At 31.5% G+C, this 22,820-nt stretch overlaps 2 protein-coding genes across 3 annotated transcripts in view; both read right to left on the minus strand.

The window, feature by feature from the left end:
* Nucleotides 1–22,820, minus strand: part of LOC145305885 (protein FAM221B-like) — a 519,245-nt gene that overhangs the window by 228,625 nt on the left and 267,800 nt on the right. The window lies entirely within an intron of this gene.
* The window catches only part of LOC145305990 (uncharacterized), a 48,603-nt gene that overhangs the window by 9,448 nt on the left and 16,335 nt on the right, over nt 1–22,820 (minus strand). Inside the window, exons 4-5 of the mRNA XM_080147906.1 lie at nt 10,561–10,600; nt 5,037–5,082 (exon numbers count right to left, since the gene is read on the minus strand). Coding sequence (XP_080004032.1) covers nt 5,037–5,082; nt 10,561–10,600 — 86 coding nt within the window. The remainder of the gene's footprint in view (nt 1–5,036; nt 5,083–10,560; nt 10,601–22,820) is intronic.

Here is a 22,820-nt window from a genome sequence, read left to right on the forward strand (position 1 = left end):
GATAATTCTTAAGTTTATAAATTGTACCTTACTTTTACAAGAATCATCATAAAAAGTAAAAATAATAAAGTAACATTTAACAATCAGAGCTAACCGTTTGGGACGAACGAACAGACAGACCGACAATAAATGTAAAAAGTTTTGCTTTTGATAAATTGTGTAATTTGAACAGTTGTAATAAAAAATATTATGTCATTTATTTATTGAAATTTTGATGTAATTATATATTTGAAACTGTTTAATTGCACACAGTTTTGGCAGCTACTAATAGTTGGTTAGAAAGGGCAGGAGGGATAAATAGATAGAGAGATTGATAGATAGATTAAAAGATTTATAAATAGACAGATTGATAGATACATAGATTAAAGGAAAGATAGATAGATGGATTTATAGATAGATAGATTGATAGATAGATGGATTTATAGATAGATAGATGGATTTATAGATAGATAGATTGATAGATACTTAGATTGAAAGATAAATGGATGGATATAGATAGATAGATTAGAGAATAGATATATGAATTTATAGACAGGCAGATGGATGGATGGATAGATAGATTAAAAGATAGATAGATAGAAAGACAGATAGATTTATAGATAAAAAGATGGATTTATAGATAGATGGAAAGAAATAAACAATGGAAAAACTCAAATAGATGGGATGAGAGATGGAGATGGAAAAAAGAAAAAATTATAAAAAAGATAAATAAATAAATAGAGAGAGATAGATAAAAATAGAGAAAGAAAGATATTTGTAAAAATACAAAAAATAAGAAAAAGTGGCGAGTGTTAGGAGGATGTAGAGGAATGTCAACACCCAACCCTAAAATTTAAATAAGGAAAGAATGCCTTATCCGTTTCACCCCTCAATGGGTTTCCATACTCCTGGTGAATCGCTGTGCACACCACTGATCGTAAATAGAATATAGTTAATTTAGTTTAATTAGATAAAAAATCTATAAATGCAATTGTAAAGTTATGATTCAATAATTGATTTTTAATTTTTTAAACAAATTTAATTTATAATTATTATATAATGATAGGGCTCGGCAACTGCTTTTTATGTGCGTTTTATTTACAAATCATAAACGTCCAAGGGTGGGAGTAAAACCTTTGAAAACCCTCATTTCACCCCTATCCGAATAAAAAGCTTGGACGTCCCTGCTGTAACTCAAACTAGACATTTTTTTATTCCTCGCGGACAAGGGTCTATAATAAATCCAAATTCTAAAATATGAAGTAGTGCCTAAGGTTTTTTTTTTGCCCGAAGATTAATTTCTCATAAATTTCTGCTCTGTATGGACTATATTTTTCTAAAGATTTTTCTAAATTTCTTAGGATGGTCTTAGGTTATTTTTCTGACCTTTCCCACTCTCAATAGTGGATAGGGGCGAAGCAAATAGTATAATACAAAGAAAAAAAATTCTAGGAATTAATTAGAAGATGTAGTATTTTTCAACAAATTATATACAATTTTAATTGATAACATTATATAATAATCTGATAGTTTATTACAGTTTTATTTATCAAATACTTAACGAGAGGAAATAATACTTTTGACATTTAATACAAATTTAAATTTAATACAAATTTAATACCATATTAATTGATGACATTATATAATATATTTGATAGTTTATAACAGTTTTATTTATCAAATACTTAACAAGAGGAAATAATGTTTTTTGACATTTTAAAGCGTACAGCTAAGCTGGATCTTTAAATCGTTTTTATAGTGCGCTGAATCGGGGCGATTCAGAGGTGATTTGTAGGTGCGCTGGTGGTTAGCCACAGCGCGCCTATAAAACATTGATATTTAAAAGATTTTCGGCGCGGTGTTGTTAAATCGCTTGCGACACTCAATAAAATATCGATCCGCGCCAGTACAACTTTATTACATAAGCCGTGTCAGTAAGGCATTTTATGTAAAATTCCGTGTCAGCATGGTATTTTATATAAAACATTAATAAATAATTTATTTTAAAAATAACCATAAAAATGTTTTCACAATAGTTTTGCAATAAAATATTAAAGTAATTAAAAAAAAATATTTATTTATTAAATAAATCACCCCGATTTAAACCGGCAATGCCACTCGGTGAGTGGCGTTGCCGCGCCGGGCCCGCGCCACTGCCCGATTCAAATCGCCCATGCAAATTCGATTTAAAGATTGATATTAATAATTTGATGGTGCGCCAAATGAATCGCCCCGGTTTAAATCACCTATAAACGATTTAAAGATCGAGCTCTACTCTATTATTTAAGTATGTAATCTAAATAAGGTATCTTACATACTAAAAAAATAAGTTTTTCCAGATATTTTTATTTGTCATATTTTAATAGGAATAGCGGCTGCACCACTAACATTAAGGAGCTTTGTATTGAATGGGGTATAGAAGAGAAAAAATATCCTAAAACCACCCCCTTACCGGTGTGAAGCTTCCCTAAAATAGAGGACTTAATTGGTTCAGTAGAAACCTTACGAACCTAGTTTTAGTGTCTAACTTTTTATCTTTGTGACGTAACAAAAATCCATCTCTTTTTTAGGGGTTTCCTTTCCCACCTCCCCTCTTATCCTTCGAATTTTGTTACGTCACAAAGATAAAAAGTTAGACACTATTACTAGGTTCAAACCTTACTACATAATATAATAGGACTTGGGGGATATTTTTCTATGGACGATTACTCTTGGGAGGGTGATGGTTTCCTCCTCTACAAAATTTATAAACCTTCCCCGTACCTATGAGAAGCTACATTGCAAAGAAGAACAATATCGGTTATTGAGATCTTTTATTACATACAGATGGACATCCTGTTACTTTTATATAGAGATGATTGTCATCCTTGTTTCCGTCAGCCTGATGAAATCAATGAGCATATAAATAGAAGTAAAACACAGCGGAAATCAAATTAATTGTTGGGGTTACCACAAAACAAACAAATAATGTTCTTTTTTGTCAAAGAAAGGAAAAAAATAATAAGAAAGATTACATTTATATACAGTTAGACAAACGAGCATCAACAATTACAGAGTGACAGTGCCATCCATAATATAGGAAATAACAGAATATCATTATCATTAGAAACTTAGAAGTTAACTTTAATACTACAAAAATAGTATAATGTCTTTCTGTTTGTAGCCTAGAAAATCTTGCTGAACCGATATTGATCTCCTTTACAGTGAAGCATATTATATTTTAGAGAAGGTACATAAAAAAACTCTTTTAAAACTAAAATTAAAAGTATTTGGTTATCTCCCTACCCCCCTTTAGATGCCTTCAGCGTAGATGCCAGTACACTTTTAAAGACAAAAAGATGCCTTTTTTTAAACATAACCAAAAAAAAAAAAATTTGCTAAAATGTATGAATAATTTAATTGACCCTGTCTACTCTACAATTCTATATTTGTAGTAGAGTACCTCTGAAATGGATCTGGTTCAAGATCAGAAAACAGACTAAAGAATATAAAAGGCGATTTCCTTCAAAGAACCTTGTTGAGCACTAATACCCCTTCACCATCATAAAGAAATTGAAAAAAAAGGAAGTGGTTAGTTTTTCGTTTGTTTGTTTATTGCTTTATCTCAGGATAGTTTTGGTAATTTTGGTCACTTTGTAGCCCCGCAGGGTTAGGTCAACCCACGTAAACAACCGTTATTCATTAAGCTTCTTCAATCAATTTACATTAGGCAAATTGGATAAAAAAAAGTTCTAGCTTTGAGGAAAACTCAGAGACAAATTTAAAAGGGTCTCATATGAGAAATTTTGTATGAACATTACAATTTCTTTATTGTTTCTATATCAAGAAATGGTTCTGCATTACACAACAACCTTTTCTCAAAATCCGTGGAGACATTAATTCACTAATTAAAAAAATAGAAACATTCATAATTTTTCGTCTGGTTTTTTAGTTTAACTTGGCCAAAGCAAAGGGTCCCCTACTTTGGATTCTACATGTTTATAGCTAGCAGGGAATTTAAAGGATAAGAATTTGAAGATAAAATAAATTAAAATAAATGGTGGAAAAGTTTTGACATTATAGGTGTGTATAATATAATCAAGATTTAATAAAAGCAAATAAAGTTTTGATATTATAAAACTTAGGCTACAAGAAAAAATTACAGTCCAATGTCCCCTCCCTCCCTGATTGAAGGTAGTATATTTGGTCTGTTGTCTGATCTATTTTTAATTTATGTTATGTCAGCAGTTATTCCCAGGGAAGAAAGGGACAAAGGAATGTTTATTATACTAGTCCCCAAAGTTTTATAATAGCGTTTTCTTATTTGAATACAGAACAACTTATGGGAATTTCATTCAATATTGATTGTTAGTTGAGTGTCCAAACTTTTCAACCACTAATTGTAATCTATAGAAGGGGTAATTTTGTGTATTATCATTTTGGATGTACATCAATTCATTGGCCATTGTCTTATCCCTTTAGATCCCTGAGTAATTAAATTCCATTAGGAAATAAACAAGGATGACAACATCAATAAGTAGTTTTAAAATTTAATATGCTAAAATACTTTTGCAATATTCCTGCTTTTGCAATACTTTTTCTACTCATTTTTAACACTGCAAGTTTGTGTTTTCTCTCAAAGTGCCTTGTTGAGCACAACCCCCCCCCCCCCCTCCTCACCGTGAAATAATTTAAAAATAAGATGGATATAAGGCTATAAGGTAATATATAGCTATGTAAAGTTAAGGTACATCAGTTAAGGGACCTGCAGGATTAAGGAACCCTGCTTGGGTCACGCATATAAAAACTACACCTACCCCTTCATTTAAATTTTTTCCAAAAATGAGAATGGGTGGGGGGGGGGGGGTTAACAGTGGTCAACGGCTCTTTGTTCGATAGTTGATTTTTTCTGTTGCATAATGTTTTTATGCTATTTTTCGAACAGCATTATATTTCGACTATATGACAAAAAAATACATATATTAGACATTACATTTTCATATTACAAAATAACAATTTATAAAAGTTTAAAGTTTTAAAACCGATTACTGCAAAAAAAAATATAAAATAACACTTACACTTGAATGGGACCTTTTCTGTCGAAGGATATGTTCATTATATCTCCTGAAATATAATATAAATTATATTATTTACAATATACCATTTTAGCGGCCACTAGGGGAATTTGATGTTAGGCTTCTCTTAGTTAAAATTTTAGTTTTTAAAAGGAAAAGTAAAAAAAAATATTCAAGAGGGAGTTATTTCTTTAAGAGATGTACCTCTTATTAATAGATAAACCTTCCCAGAACCTATAAGAAGGTACATGGTAAAGGAGAACCATATCGGTTCAGTGGTTATCGATATCCTTATATACACTAAGTCAGATATAAAGACAGACTTACACACATCCTGTTACCTGTATGGACAATTACACATTTTTTCATATGTAGTGAAGCAAATAAATACAAAGCTAAACAGCCAAAGTAAATTACACAGAAAATGGTCGTAGAAAATTTTCAAAAAGCAGCAAGAAAATCAAGTTTCTCTTTATGGATGCTCAGACAGATACAAAGAGTTTCATTTTTTTTTTTTTTTAGAGAGATTGCTTGAACTGAGCGGACGTGTCGTAAATGTCTCGCTTTTAATACATAGTTCAAGCCAGAAGGGACAAAATTTGTTTTAATAAATGTCGGACAAAAACCGTTTTGCAAATCTTCCTATTGAGTTGACAAGTGAGGATATCTCCAAAGATATCATGGAGGCTATTACTAAGCTTACGGAAAAACAATCCTCCGACCACAAGCAAGTGATGGATAAGCTCAACAGCCTGGATGATTTAATACAAAGGGTCTATGTCCTTGAGGAAAATTACAAGAAGGTTCTACCCCTTATTCAAAAATTTCCACAAATTGAAAAGGATATTAGCGCCATAAAGGTTGTTAACACAAATTTGAAGACAGAGATGGAGAGCTACAAATCTGAAATCAAATTGCTAAAAATCAAGCTTGATGACAGAGAACAACACAGCAGAAACGAGTGTGTAAGAATCAATGGTGTACAAGTTGATAAAGATCTGGAAAAGTCCCTTGGCCACAATCAAGCAGCCATGAAAGCAGTTGAAGAGGTCCTCAAACCTCTGCTAGAGGCGAACAAAAACCGTCTCAAAATGCCCACTGAACCAGGTCAATTCATCAAAAATGCCCATATTCTGCCTATACCGAAAGACAAGAATGGATCATACAAAGTTCCACCTATAATTGTAAGGTTCCATAGTCGCCCATTGAAAGATTTTATCCTCTCAAACAAAAAAAATCTGCCTATAAGAGAAATTGACGTCAAAAATGGTGTAGAGAGATATTCGATAAGCGCCGACCTCACCAAAATGAGGTATGATGCAATGCAGAAACTGATCAGAAGTAAACAATTCTCTAAATGCTGGCACCTGGATGGTAGAGTGATCAAATATATTAAGAACGAAGGAGACAGGATACAATCTGTGAAGTTTTTTGATAAATCATGCAATGAACTAATGAACAATTAAATAGTGCTCAAAGTTAGTATATATAATAGTAATTATGACCTAATCTTAACCTTCTAAATTAAACTAGTAATTGAATTTTATTCAAAATAGTATTTCTCGCTATTTTTTTTCCCCTCAATTTTTAAATTTGTCCTTTCATACACCCAAAATATCTTATTTCAACAGGAAGTTAAAATATTCTCACCCCCTCTCTCCTTCCCTTCCTCAATAAAATTCCTAAATTTTCTCACGCAAAAATTTTACAACATTTTTTATGTGCTATTTTTTCTTTAAATTTTGACATTTATTAATTATCTAAATGAATGTTTTGCTGATAAATTAAATAGTGCAAATCAAAACGAAATTGAAAGCCCGTATCTCAGTATAGATTTAAAATGTTCCTATTTTGACAACACACAACTCATTAATAAATTTAAGAATTGCAGGAAGATAAAATTCTTAAGCTGGAATCTTGGTTCCTTACCCTCGAAATTTGATGAATTTAAAGAATATATCAATTTTCTTCTACAAAACAACATTTATTTTGACATAATTTGTATTCAAGAAATATTTTCAATTATTGATCAAGATCTATATAAACTTGAAAATTATAATTTTGTATTCTCATCTAGAAAAAAGGGGAAGGGAGGGGGAGTTGGAATCTATATTCATAAAAAACATAGATTTACTGTAATTGATGATTTATCATATTTTGAAGAAAATCTTTTTGAATCTTTAACATTGAAAGTTATTACTGAACAGAAAAAAAGCAATATAATTAGTTGTGTCTATCGTCCTAATTCTCCAATACAAGGCATGAGTTCTAATGATCAGATGGAATATTTCATTGATAAAATATCAAATTTACAAGCAGCAATGTCATCTTATAAAGGTGACTCTTACATCATGTCTGACTTGAATTTAGATCTCCTTAAATTTGAATCTCATTTAAAAACAAATGATTTTATAGAGAACACTTTATCTAACGGGTTTTTGCCTTTAATTACTAAACCAACTAGAGTTACACATGCTTCATGTACATTGATTGATAATATTTTATCTAATTCTTGCAATAATACATTGGAATCTGGCGTTATTCTGAACTCAATTTCTGATCATTTCCCTATTTTTCATGTTAGTTCTCAAACACAAAAAACAGAAAAGCCTAAAACATTTATCAGCAGGGATATAACAAGTGAAAAAATTATTCAATTTAATGCAATGTTAAACACGAACAACTGGGGTAATGTTCTTAATGAATTAAACCCACAAATTAGTTTTGAAAACTTTCATGAAGTTTTTGATTGTGCTTTTAATTTACATTTTCCCATCAAAGAAGTTAAATTTAATAAAAATTTTCATAAAATAGAGGGATTTATGACGGGAGGGCTTATGATTTCTAGACAAAAAAAACTTGAGCTAGGGACAATTTATTCAAAAAATAAAACACCAGAAAATAACATTGCATATACAACATATAGGGACATTTACAATAAGGCAATAAAAGATGCAAAGAAATTTTTTTACAGGGAACAACTTAATCAAAATAAAGAAAATCTAAGAAAAACCTGGCAAACCTTAAGACAAGTAATCTCAAAATCAAATGACAAGACATCGTGTATAGATGAAATAATTGTCAATGATACATCTTACAGTAATGATCATGATATTTCTAACAAATTTAATACTTATTTTACTTCAATTGCTGATGAAATTGCCAGCCAAATTAACCCTTCCCCACTTAATCCGTGCGACTTTATTCCTGATACAGACAGTGTATTTAAGCTAAGAGAAATAAATATTCATGTTCTTTTTAATTTAGTGAAAAAAATGGAAAATAAAAAGAGCTTTGACATGTTTGGATTATCAAATTGTTTATTAAAACAAATTATAAATAGTATTGCCGTACCTCTTGTTCACATTATTAACCAATCTATTAAAACAGGTCAAATTCCTTCACAATTAAAAATTGCTAAAGTTTTGCCAATTTTTAAATATAGTAACAGCTCTAAAATGGATAAATGTAACCCTGGCAATTATCGTCCAATAAGTTTGCTACCTATTTTTTCAAAATTGTTAGAAAAAATTGTATCTGAACAACTCACAAGATATCTTGAATTTAATCAAATTATCTATGAACATCAATATGGATTTCAAGCAAAAAAATCTACACTACATCCTATGATTCACCTTTTGAATTATCTAGGACAAGCAAAAAATGAAAATTTAATTACTATAGGGGTATTCTGTGATCTTGCTAAATGTTTTAATACAATTTCGCATACAATTTTATTAAAAAAACTTAAAAAAATTGGTATACATGGATTAGAATTAGAATGGTTTAAAAACTATTTAAGTAATAGAAATCAGTTTGTTTATACAAATGGCGAAATAAGTGATTTATTAGGAATCAGCAAGGGTGTCCCACAGGGAAGTATTTTGGGTCCAATTTTGTTTCTAGTTTATATCAATGATATTAAAAATTGTACTAGCTTAATGACACTACTCTTTGCAGATGACAGTAATTTTTTGATATCAGGAAAAGATTTGAATGAGATAATTGAAATACTCAACATTGAACTTAAAAATATCTGTGATTGGTTTCGTTGCAATGAAATGTCTCTTAATCCAACTAAAACTAAATTTATGATCTTTAATAAAAGGGAGGATTCCATAACTTGGGAACAAATTAAAATTAAATTAGATTTTAATAATGAAAATGAGAATGATACAGATAAAATTAGATATTTGGGTTATATCAACCAACAGAGTGAAATTCCTGCAATTAAATTTTTGGGTGTGTTTATTGATTCTCAATTTAACTTTAAATACCATATTGAATATTTAAGGAAAAAAATATCTAGAAGTTTGTTTTTAATCAATAGAGTTAAGCATATATTATGTGAAAAATCCTTAGTAACACTATTCCACTCTTTTATAAATAGCCATTTATCTTATTGCTTGCCAGCATGGAGCTGTGGCTTAGAATCATCTATTAAGCCTTTAGTAGTTCTACAAAAAAAAGCTATTAGAATTATACACAAATCCGCTTATAACAGCCATACGCCACCTTTGTTTAGGAAAATTAATGTTTTGCCTATTAAGGAGCTATCTATTTATACAAAACTACTATTTTTTTATGATTTTATTCGCTGGAGGCTACCAAATTCTTTTGATGGTGTATGGATTAGAAATAATCTAAGAAATCAGAGACAACTAAGAAATTCTAGTGAGTTTTATATTCCAATAGCCAAATTTAAAAAAATTGAAAGGTTTCCATTATTTTCATTTCAAAGACTATGGAATAATTTTTGTCATGAAAAAGATCTTTTAAATGAGAATATTCCTAAAAAAACATTTGCATTAAATCTTAAAGATGAACTTTTTAAATCTATATGTAATATTGAAGAATGTAATGAATGTAATTAAAATATATTGATTTGCCTGGATTTATTAAAAACCTTACATTATTAATTACAGAAATGGTTTTAAAATTTAAGAAAAACTAGCCTTAAAATTTGTTGTAACCCTTCTTTCCTTCCCTTTTTCCCTTGTCCATTTAATTTTACCTATATTTATTTTGACATTATTATTTCTTATTTTTCTTATTAACTTAATGCCAACCTAAAAAAGGCAATGCAAACATCTCGGATACGCATATTCCTACTCTTAGGGAAGCCTAATCAGTGCCACACATAACATCTAGTGTTAGTCATGCAATTTAAATTTATAAATATTATGAAAAATTGTAAAGTACACCTGGTACTAAGCAGTAGCTTGGTGTACTATTGTATGTACTGCTTCGTAAGACGGGGCGTAATCTGTCACTGAATAAATGTTTTTTATGTTTCATGTTTATATGTAGATGCGCATTGATAAGAGAAATTATCAGAAATGTTTCAGCCATCTATCTTCAATTGCAACAGAGAAAAGCAAATAAATTATTCTGTAGAGCACTTGAGACAAAGGGACAAAAATAGCCAAAAAATAGATGCTCAGTTGCCAAAGAAATCTTTACAAAATATTCAGCCAGCTATCTCTAATAGCAACAGAGAAAAAGTAAAAAAAAAGTCATAGCATACCTAATGGAGGACCGTAGACCAGTTCTTCACCAGAAGTAAACCTAGTTCATTTTATTCATAGAACCTTTATCTACAAGATGTAATTTATATTAATTTGTAAAATTTATTATAGGTTGTTTAAACCACTGTCATCGATATTTTTAGCGTGTCGTTATTATGTCACCCACGACCACTTTTGATTAAAGCTGTTTAGTTGACGTAAACCCTGTTAAAATTGGAAGCTTTTTATTGTGTCTATAAAAAAATACGTCATACTGGTCTACCGTTGGTCAATTAAAATATTGTATACTTGCCTGCCATTGGTAATTTAGTCTGTGTTTGGTCATTTGTATTGAATGACGTCATTTTTTATAGGCACAATAAAGAGCATCTAAAATGCAAACTGTTTTTGACAGGGTAGAAGCCATTCTTGTTTGCTGTTTAATAAAAAACATACTTCCTTCATTCTAAGACCGTTGCTCAAAATCATGAAGCAACTATTGAAACCTTGCAATTTTCTTACATTCCGAATAATTAAAGTCTTACTATAGGATTAAAAGCCTATTTTGTTTGTAAAAGTAAATTTTGTCTTGGTAATTCACCATTACTATATCACTATTATTCCTAACTATTACAGGAATCATTTTAAAAGATTTGAAGCCAGTCACCCAAATCTATTATGCATCTAAGGGCACATAAGGCACATAAGTCTTGAAAGAAAAATTTAAAAAATAGTTAACTAATGCTTTATCGCTTTTATGCCTAGCTGTCGTAGGAATCCTTGTGCAAGATTTAAAATAAATAACTCACAAGACAGACATACAAAGAGAGACATCACGTTACTTTTTTAAAAAGATCATATTGTCTTTTATACAAGAATCATCTTGTAAGTTGGAAATGGATCGTGTAAAAAACTGATCCTAATTAAAACGCCAGATGGCTAGGGGTGTCTCATCAATTCCGCAAAAGCAGAAAAATACCTAATCAGTATATTATTACAACAACAGCACTTACTTATTTTTTTACAACACTTGCCTACAAGGAAGTTCAAGCTTTTTTTATTTTTTGGGATGGGAAGTAAAATAATCCCTTAAAAATTTAATTATATTACTAACCCCAATTTTTTTTAGTGTAAAACCCACATTTAGGTGCGATATGTCAAAGATTTTTACCGCTTGCTTTCGTGAAATTAATGCGGAATCATACCGGTTTTAAGTCAGTAAAAAACAGGATTATTCGTTCAAAATACAGAATATAAGAATTTTTTCCAATAACTACTGAAGTGATTGAGTTCTCTTTTTTCAAACTTCGCATAGATGTTGAGATTATTTTTGGCTTTTGTTCAGTGTCTGATTTCTTATTGTGACTTTAAATTGAACACCAATTGGTTGTATTGTGAAAACACTTTTAAATGCAGTAACTTTTTTATATAATAAAAAAACTGTACTTAATAATTTATTTACAAAATAATATACTTAGAAGCAGTGTATAATCCTTATATAAAAGTAACAGGATGTCTATGATGTGTATGTATGTCTGTACTGTAGGATCTTGCTAACCGCTGAACCAATATGGTTCTCTTTTACAATGTAACTTCTCATTAGATGCAACCCCCCTCCCTTTCCCCCCCCAAAAAAAAGAATTTCTTTTTAAATTTTTTACTAAATTTAATTAATGAAGTTATTTATTTGACATAAATTTTCTTAATTAGAACATTTTATTCTTTTTGTACATCATTCATGATTTAAAAATTAGAAGGAAAAATTCTTTAGAAACTCTTTTTTTCCTGTTCCTCCGTTCGTTAGTCTGTTACAACATATTGGGTGAAATTAGATTTACTTGGTTGCTATTTAAGATGTACTAATAAATCTTAAAGGTTCGTGTTCAAATGATTAAGAAATGGGACTTTTATTAGAGAAATGTAGTCTACATGGATTCTTTTGTAGGAAAAAAACAATTAATATCGGGACTACCAAAACTGGTTTTAATCTTTTTTTCCTCTTAATTTCCATGGAAAGCTGTCAATAATACGATGCGATAAATAAATATTACTAGTCATACTAACTTTTTTTTGTATTAATTTTTTTGTACATTATTATTTAGTAGTTTTTCTTGCAAAGTTCTTCCGTAATAAGTTATCATACAAAACAACAACTAATTACCAAAATTGCAAGATTCTAGGTGTAATGTATAAATACTGCACATTCCCAATTTTAAGGGAAGTAAATCATTGGTCCGGATAGAAACAGATAAAAGGTCCCACCCATAACAAAAAAAAATTCTTCCAAAAACTATAGCAATTAAGTAAAGAAATCTAGATTTTTATTTTTGTCAAATAACTAATAGAAATACTCATATTTGACTTTTTTTTAAAGCCATGTTCTGTAATGCACCTTTTTTAACAATATCCATAAAGATGACAAGATATCTAGAGTCTGTGTGCGTTATTGTCTGTCTGTCTATGCGTACTAAAAGATCTCGCGACCGTGGCCCAACATGTAGCGCATCCGCTCGTCGTCGGGAAGGTGATAGGTTCACATCTCGGTCAGACACCGCGTCATAACTAAAGACGTTAAAAATGGTTCCCACTGCTACTATGTCAGATGCGCGACGTAATTAGTTAGAGTGGGGGGAATGCCTTGGCCCAAAACAGGCGCAACTCGCTACTATGCACAGTTGGGACTTCTCAGACAAAGGTCGTGCATCTCAGAGAGTTGGTTGTCTGATGGGTGAATGGACGCTTTACACTGCAATCATAAGCGGAGTATGTTTCAAGGTGCGTGGAGAAGAGGTCTAGTACCCGAAGCGACACCTAGCCCCCTAGAGTCTTATCTCTTAAAGAATCTTTAACTGTCGAGCTGAAACGATTCTCCTTTACAATGTAGCTTCTGTCTATAGGTCCTGTAAAGGTTTATAACTACTTTTGGGAGGGTGTCATCACCGATCTAAGAGAAATCTTTCATAGAAAAAAATGGCCCCCAACCCACCAAAATTTAAAACTTAAATTCTTATGAGAGGGGGGAGGGGGTAGACTCCCCCAACCATCTTCAAGCCGCTAGCTATGAATGCGCAGTTTTGCAAAAACTTAGTTTCCGCAATTGTTTGTGTGAATCTTTGCTATTAAATTTTAGTACATTACAAAACAAGGATGACAACATCCATAAGAAGCAAAGCACAAAAGTTCATGAAATGGATAAACTGACAAAGTGAATTATAGATTAGATGTTCAGTTGCTATAACAAATAAAAGAAAGTAGTTGTATTAGGTTTGTGTGAATCTTTACTAATAAATTTTAGTACATTACAAAACAAGAAGCATAAGAAGCAAAGCACAAAAGTTCATGAAATGGATAAACTGACAAAGTGAGATTAGATGTTCATAACAAATAAATGAAAGTAGTTGTATTAGGTTTGTGTGAATCTTTGCTATTAAATTTTAGAACTGAAGTACATACAAAACAAGGATGACAACATCCATAAGTAGCAAAGCACAAAAGTTCATGAAATGGACAAACGTACAAAGTGAGTTATAGAACAGATGTTCAGTTGCTATAACAAATATATGAAAGTAGTTGTAATCGGTTTGTGTGAATCTTTGCTATTAAATTTTAAAACTGAAGTATATACAGAACAAGGATGACAACATCTGTAAGTAGCGAAGCTCTGAAAAGGTAAAAACATTTACATAGTTTTAGAAGTTAATAAGTAGAATATTAATGCATAAGTTAATAATGGATTCTGTTTAATTAAATACTTAGATCTTTAGGAGTTTACAGAGTGGACTTTAATATCTAAGCGCTGTTATTCTGTTGGCCTTCGCTTTCGCGGATGTTGTCAACCTTGTTTTATTGTGCTTTAAAATTTACAGTACTTTAATAAACTTCTTTTTAAAACATTACAATATAAAGAATTATGATTTAAGGCCAATTTAAATTTTTCATACTTGAATGAAATTTATGTTTTTATATGATATTTTTGGAGGATGGGTGGATCGATAATATTTACTAGGGTAATTTTGTCTTGGGTGGTATCCTCTCCCAAAGTAGATTAACAAACTTTATCGGGAAGCTTTTGTAAAGAATAACTATTTCGGTTCAGCGGTTAGTGAGATCTTTTGATACAAACAAACAGACAGTCAAATGTCCTGGCTTTTTCTATGAGGATATAAAAATCTGTATATAAAAGTGTCTGTTTCGTAAGATATCTTCAGGAAAGGTCTTTTTTTACTTTAAAAACTAACATTGAAAGTGGAGGGTTGAATTACCCACCAACAAGTGCCCCTAGATGCCTCTAGGAGCGTATCCACTATATTGCAATGCAAGCAGCGACCCTAGTTTCTAATGGAGGGCTGGCACCCCCTTTTTCAAATGATGAAAATAGGTCAATATTTCAGTTTGATTTTCTTCTCTTTTCCCCCTCACATTCAAACTTCGCCCCTCTACATCCTTTATCTATTAGTGATGGGGGGGGGGGGGTAGATATACCACACTTTTCTGGGATCTTGCTTTGTCAAGTATCAACTGTTGGGAATATCAAAGGATAACTCCATGCAAAATTTGAGCCGGATCCGGTTTTTAGGGGGTATATGTAAATCGATTCAGCTGGAGCTTAACCGGTTGGAGGTACAAAAAATTTTACTTCACATGAAATTTAGCAAATTCAATTGCCTACAAAAATGTACTTCATCATTAACTTAATTGGACAACTCTTTCCCCTCCTAATGTCCATTAAAACTTCAGAAACGGCAAAAATCGCCAAAAATCACGCCTTCGGCAGCGAATAACGGCTAAACGGTCAGCCGGAGGCGAATGAAACATAAGTAAAGAAATGTTCGCCTCAAAAAGTTGATCGACATCAAAGAGATGCTTGAAGTCTCTAAAACGACTCCTTCCCCTCCTTTAAGGGAAAAAACTGAAAAAACGTGATTTTCAAAAAAGTGCCCACTTCGTGGGTGTGGGGGGCACTGAACCCGTGACCCCAGGGTCCCTAAATATAAAGTCTAGGCGGCCCACAATGCTGAATTTTTACCAAGTGAAAGTCTTGTGTCATTATCTCTTATGAGAAAAAAGTTATTAATTAATTAAAATTTCAAATTGTGATTTTTTGATGGATTTCTTTGATGAAATGACAGGCCGGTAAATTTTTAAGCCATTTTTTGCGGTTTTTGGGCCGTCACGCCCAAACGGTTTGAGATAATCTTACGGGACCTTATGCCCAAACTAAGTCTTAATATTTGTGAGGTCTAGGAAAAAAAATCAGACGCAAAAGATTATAATTATAATCTTTACACAGAAAAATGGCATGAGGTGAGGGTTTGAGGGGGCAAAATGAGCCGACAAGCGATTTTTGACGGCGCGCAGCGACGTCGTGCTTCATCCAATCCGGGATTTTTTTCTTCTTAGACTTTTCCGGGTTTTTTTTATATCAAATTCACGGTCGGTTTTGGCCGGATCCGGCTCAAATTTTGCATGGAGTCATCCTTTGATATTCCCAACAGTTGCTACTTGACACAGCAAGATCCCAGAAAAGTGTGGTATATCTAGGGGGGGGGGGGGGTGGTACCAAAAAATTCTTTAACTTCCCCCCCCCCCCTTCAAAAAACTATGCACGCATCTGACTTTATAGCAAATTTATTCAACCATATAGAAAATTAATAGACGTAACACAATCTTAATAAAGTTTATTTCTTCTTGTCTGATATTACGGTATTTTTAAAACTAGCGGCTACGCCCCCTAGAAGCCACTAGGGGCACTTAAGGAGGGGAGAGTTGAATTTGATAACTTTTTTATTTTAGATTTAAAAAGAAGAAGAAAATAAAAATTTGGGGAGATGAATTTTTTTTTTTTTTTTGGGGGGGGGGGAGGGGGCGTTGGTGCCCTCACCTAAAATAGTTATAAACCTTCCCAGAACCTATTAGAAGCTACCCTGTAAAAGGAGAACCTGATCAGTTCAGCGTTCTTTTACTTTATTATAAGGATTACAATGACCAAAAAGTCCATACTAAGTGCAGCGATTTCTGTGTGTTCGTGTGTCTGTAACGAAGGATCTCTCTAACGCTGAACCGATATGTTTAACCTTAACAATGTAGCTTTTCATTGGTCCTTGGAAAGGTTTATAACTATTTTGGGGGCAGGTTACCAACACCCTCCAAAAATATATTCTTTACTTAAAAAACTAAAATTAAAAATGGGAATGTCGATTTAACCCCCAACCCCACCTTAAGTGCACCTAGAGACCTCTAGATATTAATTGTGATTTTACTTAATATCATCTTATCAACATTTATTTAAGCAAAATTGTTACGCTACTCAAAGAATAATTACCCTTGTTTTTTGTTACAGAAAGATCAAATGGCTTAAAATTGAAACAACAAATCATTTGATATTATCCTTTTATGTCAAGATAAGCAGTTAAAAGACCCACTGGCGGCTACACCTCTTGATATGGGGGGGGGGGGGGTTATTTTTACTTAAAGAAGATAAATGTTTTAGAAGGTGTAAAGTTTCCTTGGGATGGCAGTGTACCCTCCCTCGAAATAGTTATATAAGAGGCTGCATTGTAAAGGAGATCTATATCGGTTAACATCCTGTTTTATTTTCTTAACATAAACCCTTTTTTGAACTTAAAACTACTTTTAGTAGCAAAGCTATATATATATAGCTTTTTAAATCGTACCCAACTATAGGAATTATCGTAGCAAAAATGTGTCTCAAAAATTATCCATGTGACGTCATAAAAATGAGTGATTATCCATCTTTTTTAAAAGGTTTTTCTTTCCCACTTCTCCTCTCATCTCCCTCATTTTTTGGCGTCGCATGGCTGAATTTTGAGACACTTTGTCCCGCTACGAATCATCATCCAAAGTTTTAAATCGATAGGACAATTCTTTACGAAAAGAGTAAACCGTTACGGACAGACAAATGGACGGACGTAAGACCCTAATTATAGAAAAGCCCCAAAAAGGTGGGTGAATTTTAAGATCACATTAAAGTTCCTAAATACTGCCATTAGATCAAATGGTTCGAATTGAAGCAAAACACAAAGCATTTTAATTCGTCGCAGTTTCAGCTATTTAGCTCTTTTATTATCATTTTAATAGATATAATATGGATGTATAATCTCTAAATCTACCAATAGGAAACCATTGGAGTAACAACCTGGCTTTATTATTGGTTAAAAGTGTACATATTTTGTTTCGTATAATGTAAAGCATATGAATATAGATAATCTAGATACACACTCTTTATATCTGCCAATAGGATAACATTGGAGTAACAATCTGGCTTTATTATTGGTTAAAAGTGTACATATTTTGTTTCTTATAATGTAAAGCATATGAATATAGATAATCTAGATAAATACTCAATAAATCAGCCAATAGGAAACCATTGGAGGAACTATCCGGCTATATTATAGGTTAAAAGTGTACATATTTTGTTTTGTATAATGTGAAGCATATGAATATAGATAATCTAGATACATAATATCTATACCTGCCAATAGGATAACAGAAGAGTAACAATCTGGCTTTTTTATTGGTTAAAAGTGTACATATTTAGTTTTGTATAATATAAATCATATAAATATATCTAATCTAGATACATACTCTCTATATCTGCCAATAGGAAAACATTGGAGCAACAATCTGACTTTATTATAGGTAAAAAGTGTACATATTTTGTTTCTATAATGTAAAGCATATGAATATAGATAATCTAGATACATACTCTCTAATTCTGCCAATAGGAAAATATTGGAGTAACAATCTGGCTTTATTATAGGTTAAAAGTGTACATATTTTGTTTCGTATAATGTAAAGCATATGAATATAGATAATCTAGATACATACTCTCTATATCTGCCAATAGGAAAACATTGAAGGAACAATACGGCCATATTATAGGTTAAAAGTGTACATATTTTGTTTCGTATAATGTAAATCATATAAATATATCTAATCTAGATACATACTTTCTATATCTGCCAATAAGAAAATATTGGAGGAACTATCCGGCTATATTATTGGTCAAAAGTGTACATATTTTGTTTCGTATGATGTAAAGCATATGAATATAGATAATCTAGATACACACTCTTTATATCTACCAATAGGAAAACATTGGAGCAACAATCTGGCTTTATTATTGGTCAAAAGTGTACAGATTTTGTTTTGTATAATGTGAAGCATATAAATATAGATAATCTAGACCCACACTCTTTATATCTGCCAATAGGATAACATTGGAGTAACAATCTGGCTTTATTATTGGTCAAAAGTGTACATATTTTGTTTCGTATAATGTGTAGCATATGAATATAGATAATCTAGATACATACTCTGTAAATCGGCCAATTGAAAAATGGCGAATGAACAATTCGGCCATATTAGTGGTTAAAAGTGTACATATTTTGTTACAAAATGCAGTTATTTTTATTTCGTTCGCAGAATGAGGAGTTTTGTTTTTGAATATATCTTTAATAGGGTAAATTAATAAAGGTACCAAGAAAGAGAGGTAATGTCTGATTGAGCCAATAGGAGAATCGCATCGGAGCATACATGAAATCTCATTAGTTGAAATCGTGTACACATTTTGAGCTTACCAAAACATTTCGCATCAAGTCCATTATGTGAAGTACTGCCTTCATATTGTAGTTTCACATCTATGTTTTATCTGTGCATTAATAATAAATATGCTTTATCTATTGCAATTGTTATAAAATAATAAAAATCCATTTATGAATTTAAGTTAATAAAATCATATTTTTTTCTTGAGTTTCTATGAAAACAAAAAAATAATATCTCAGACTTCAAATGTACATGATTTATAATCTTTAAATTGTAATTCGTATCTATTATAAACATTTAAAATACATAAATTCATAGTTTGTTTCATGTTTACCTTGAAATAAATTATATAAAAATAAAATAACAACAAATAGCAATACAACAGTACGTTCGTTACGTTTTCAACAGGACCTAGCGTTGTACTGTGTATACACTGTACACTAGGTAATTTCATAATGTAACCAAATGAATAAAATCAAAGGTCGCGGTACAAATACCTGTTCTATGCATAAATATAAGCTTATATATGCAATTTTAGCTGTCTAGAAGCATTCTTAGTGGTAGAAGGTGATTTTGCATTTTTTTTGCCAATACGCAAATTATCTAAAACATTGAGGTTCTTGGTTACCCGTCTTTGGGCTGCCCTAAAGGTAACTTAAAGTAATTTTAGACTATAAGTTCAAATGGCAACTGCCTTTCATTCTTCTTGCCATTTCTAAAAAGCTTAAGAGCGTCTTTCTGGTCCTTCTGTGAGCTGAGATCTGAAAAAAAGTGTTACCAAGGCTCCATTGAAAGATTGAAACCATGGAGCTCGAAAAGTCCATCTTTCAACCTGCCTGCTGGCACAGGTGCTCTTATCCCGCTAGAGTTGGGCTAGAATGGTGTTTAAGGTGTTTGAGAAAGGTCTTATTGTGAGTAGGAGATAACATTAAAGGATGCCTAGTCTAAAATTCGTACCCTGAAGACGGGTAACCAAAAAAATTTCAATGTTCCACCTTCGCCTTCAAAATCCAAGTTTTGACTTTGCCAGGTCTGCCTGGAGAGCTAAAGACAGTAGACCAATCTTTGTTGTTAATGTGTCTATAGAGAGCTATTATCATAACAAAGAGAAAACTTTAAGGGCTGAAAGTCTATCTCTCACCCAGCTTACACCAGAAGGGCAAAAGTCTTGCAAAAATTAGGGTCGGTCCGACTGTCCATTTTTCCAAGGCAGTTAATTTAGACATAATGATTCATATAACAGTAAAGTATGATTTTGGAAGCGTAGCAACTTTATAAATCAAATGTTACCAAAATGTCCATATATCCATTTTTTTATGATGTAAATATCCTTTTCATTTGATTTTTGGAATACTGATTCCTTTTACAACAAGGTACAATTATATAAGTAAAACATGTATATAATCAAGTTCTTAAAATTTAAGTATGTCCTTAAACAGTATCCTGTATTTACGCAGTTTTGCAACAATGTACTATTTTTTTCAACTTATACATTTGTATTCTGCTTATTCAATTCTGACACTAAATAAGTGTTCATGTTCGTTTGTCCTACCAGTTTGGAGCTTCGCTTTTATGGTTGTTGTCATCCTTGTTTGATGAAAATTTGCAATAATTTGCCATTTTCATTTTTTGCTGTAAAACGCTTCAAAATTGAACTATCTTTAAAAAAGGAATACAGATACTAATGGATAAATGTCTTAGTACATACTAACTGACATACTCTATCTCTTACAGCCAAGTCAAGTCATTAGAGGGTCAGTTTTATTGGTCTTAGGTAAAATATCTGACCCAGCATATTACCCTGACAACAAAAACACCTTTGGAAGTGATTTGGACACCTAGAACTGATTCTATGGCCAATATACTAACCCAATAATTACCAAAATCCAAGAATCTTAAAATATTTTCAGTTCTCGACTTTAATGCAACCTTTCATGTCGTTTCAGAATATATGTTCAAATGGTACCTCCTAGTAGAATCCAATGCCATTACTAAAATGCTAAAGAACATTGTTCTAGCTCATCTGTGGCCAATTTTAGAGTTATTGTCTTAAAAACTAGGTTGAAACTTCGATGTTTTTCAGTTCTCGATACATGACTTTAGAGTACAAAGGGATCCTTGGTTTGACAAATTTTTAGAAATGGCAAGGCAAATGAAAGGCAGTTACCGTTTGAACTTATAGTCTAAAATGACAAACCGGTGCCCTTAGGACAGCTTAAAGACCGGTAACCGATAACCTTAATGTTCAGGTTTAAAGATTCATTCTTCGCGTATTTTCAAAAAATCTTGATTTTACCTTCTACCACTTAGAATCAAGATAGAACCAAAAAAATTCATGGAATTGCTTATTTTTATGTATAGAACAGGTATTTGAACTGCGACCAAAATTTTTTTTTTTTGAAATTACCTACTGTACACATATGGGTAAAAGGAAAGGGCATATATTTTTTTATTTTGTTCATGTAAAGAGTCAGCTGTAAATAGTCTCATTTCTTAAGATAAAGCTTTTCTCATGTAAATTATATCGTGTAAAAATTTATTTTCTAGTATAGTGTAAAGCATATTACAAATCCTTTAATAAGTCAGCTATGAATGGTTGAATTCCTTAATATAAAGTTAGCTTTTTAGAAATTATATACTCGAAAAATTTTAAGGTGTTTTGTCAGCTGAAGGAGTTCTTTTGTCAGATTTACGAAAAAAGTGTTCATAATATGCTTCTTCTCTTATAATTCTCTTGGTAAATTATATCGTGTAAAAATGTCATCCCTCGTATAATGTGAAGCATATGACAAAACTATATATAATAAGTCAGCTATTAATAGTTGAATTTCTTAGCTGTCGGCAAATTATATCATCAAAAAATATTTTTCTGTATTATTGAAATAATGTCTTAAAAAAACGAGTTCGAAAGCTAGGAATTCCGGATTATTTAACCAGTTTGAGCATCTAAATGTTTCTTATCTATTATCATCATACGTCATTAACTTGCGATAAACAAGTCAAGAAGGAGGAAGTGGAGATATTTTATTCAGTAGGGCAGCTACTCGATACTCTGGTGTATGTCCGTCCGTTTGTCATTTAATAGATCTATAAACATGGAGGTACACATTAAGGGGGTGGGGACGTTAATTTAGGCATATTAGAATTGTCCTATCGTTTTGAGCATTTAATGGTGATTCCTAAACAGTTCAGTATGATTTAGAAAGTATAGTAACTCTATAGTCATTACCAGAAAGCTTGTATGTCCATTTCAAACATACTGATCAACTTTTTAGAATTTTTTTGTTTGTTTGAAATAATTATCCTATTATTCTGATTTTAAGAATGATGATTCTTAGAACAACAAGGTACATCAAAATAAGCAAAGCATCTCTATGATCAAGTCCTAAATAAATATTCTACTTATTACGCTCTGACACTCTGCAAGTGTTAATGTTCATTTTTTTAGCTTCGCTTATATGGATGTTGTCATTCTTGTTCTGACAAAATTTATAAAATAAAATATTATAAACAATACAACAGTACATGTATAAAACTAAACTTCAAAGAATATAAGAACTTGTTTAATCTCATTGAATTATATTCATACACATATGAATATAGTTATGATTTACCTTATATTTTCCTTAATGTAATATTATTTACTAGCGGTTACGCCCCTAGATACCTCTGGTGGCACTTTAAATGTTTTTTTTTTATTTCAAATATATATGTC

The sequence above is a fragment of the Acartia tonsa genome, chromosome 14, assembly GCF_053477335.1.
Source record: "Acartia tonsa isolate MP-2025a chromosome 14, ASM5347733v1, whole genome shotgun sequence".
NCBI classification, from domain to species: Eukaryota; Metazoa; Arthropoda; class Copepoda; order Calanoida; family Acartiidae; genus Acartia; species Acartia tonsa.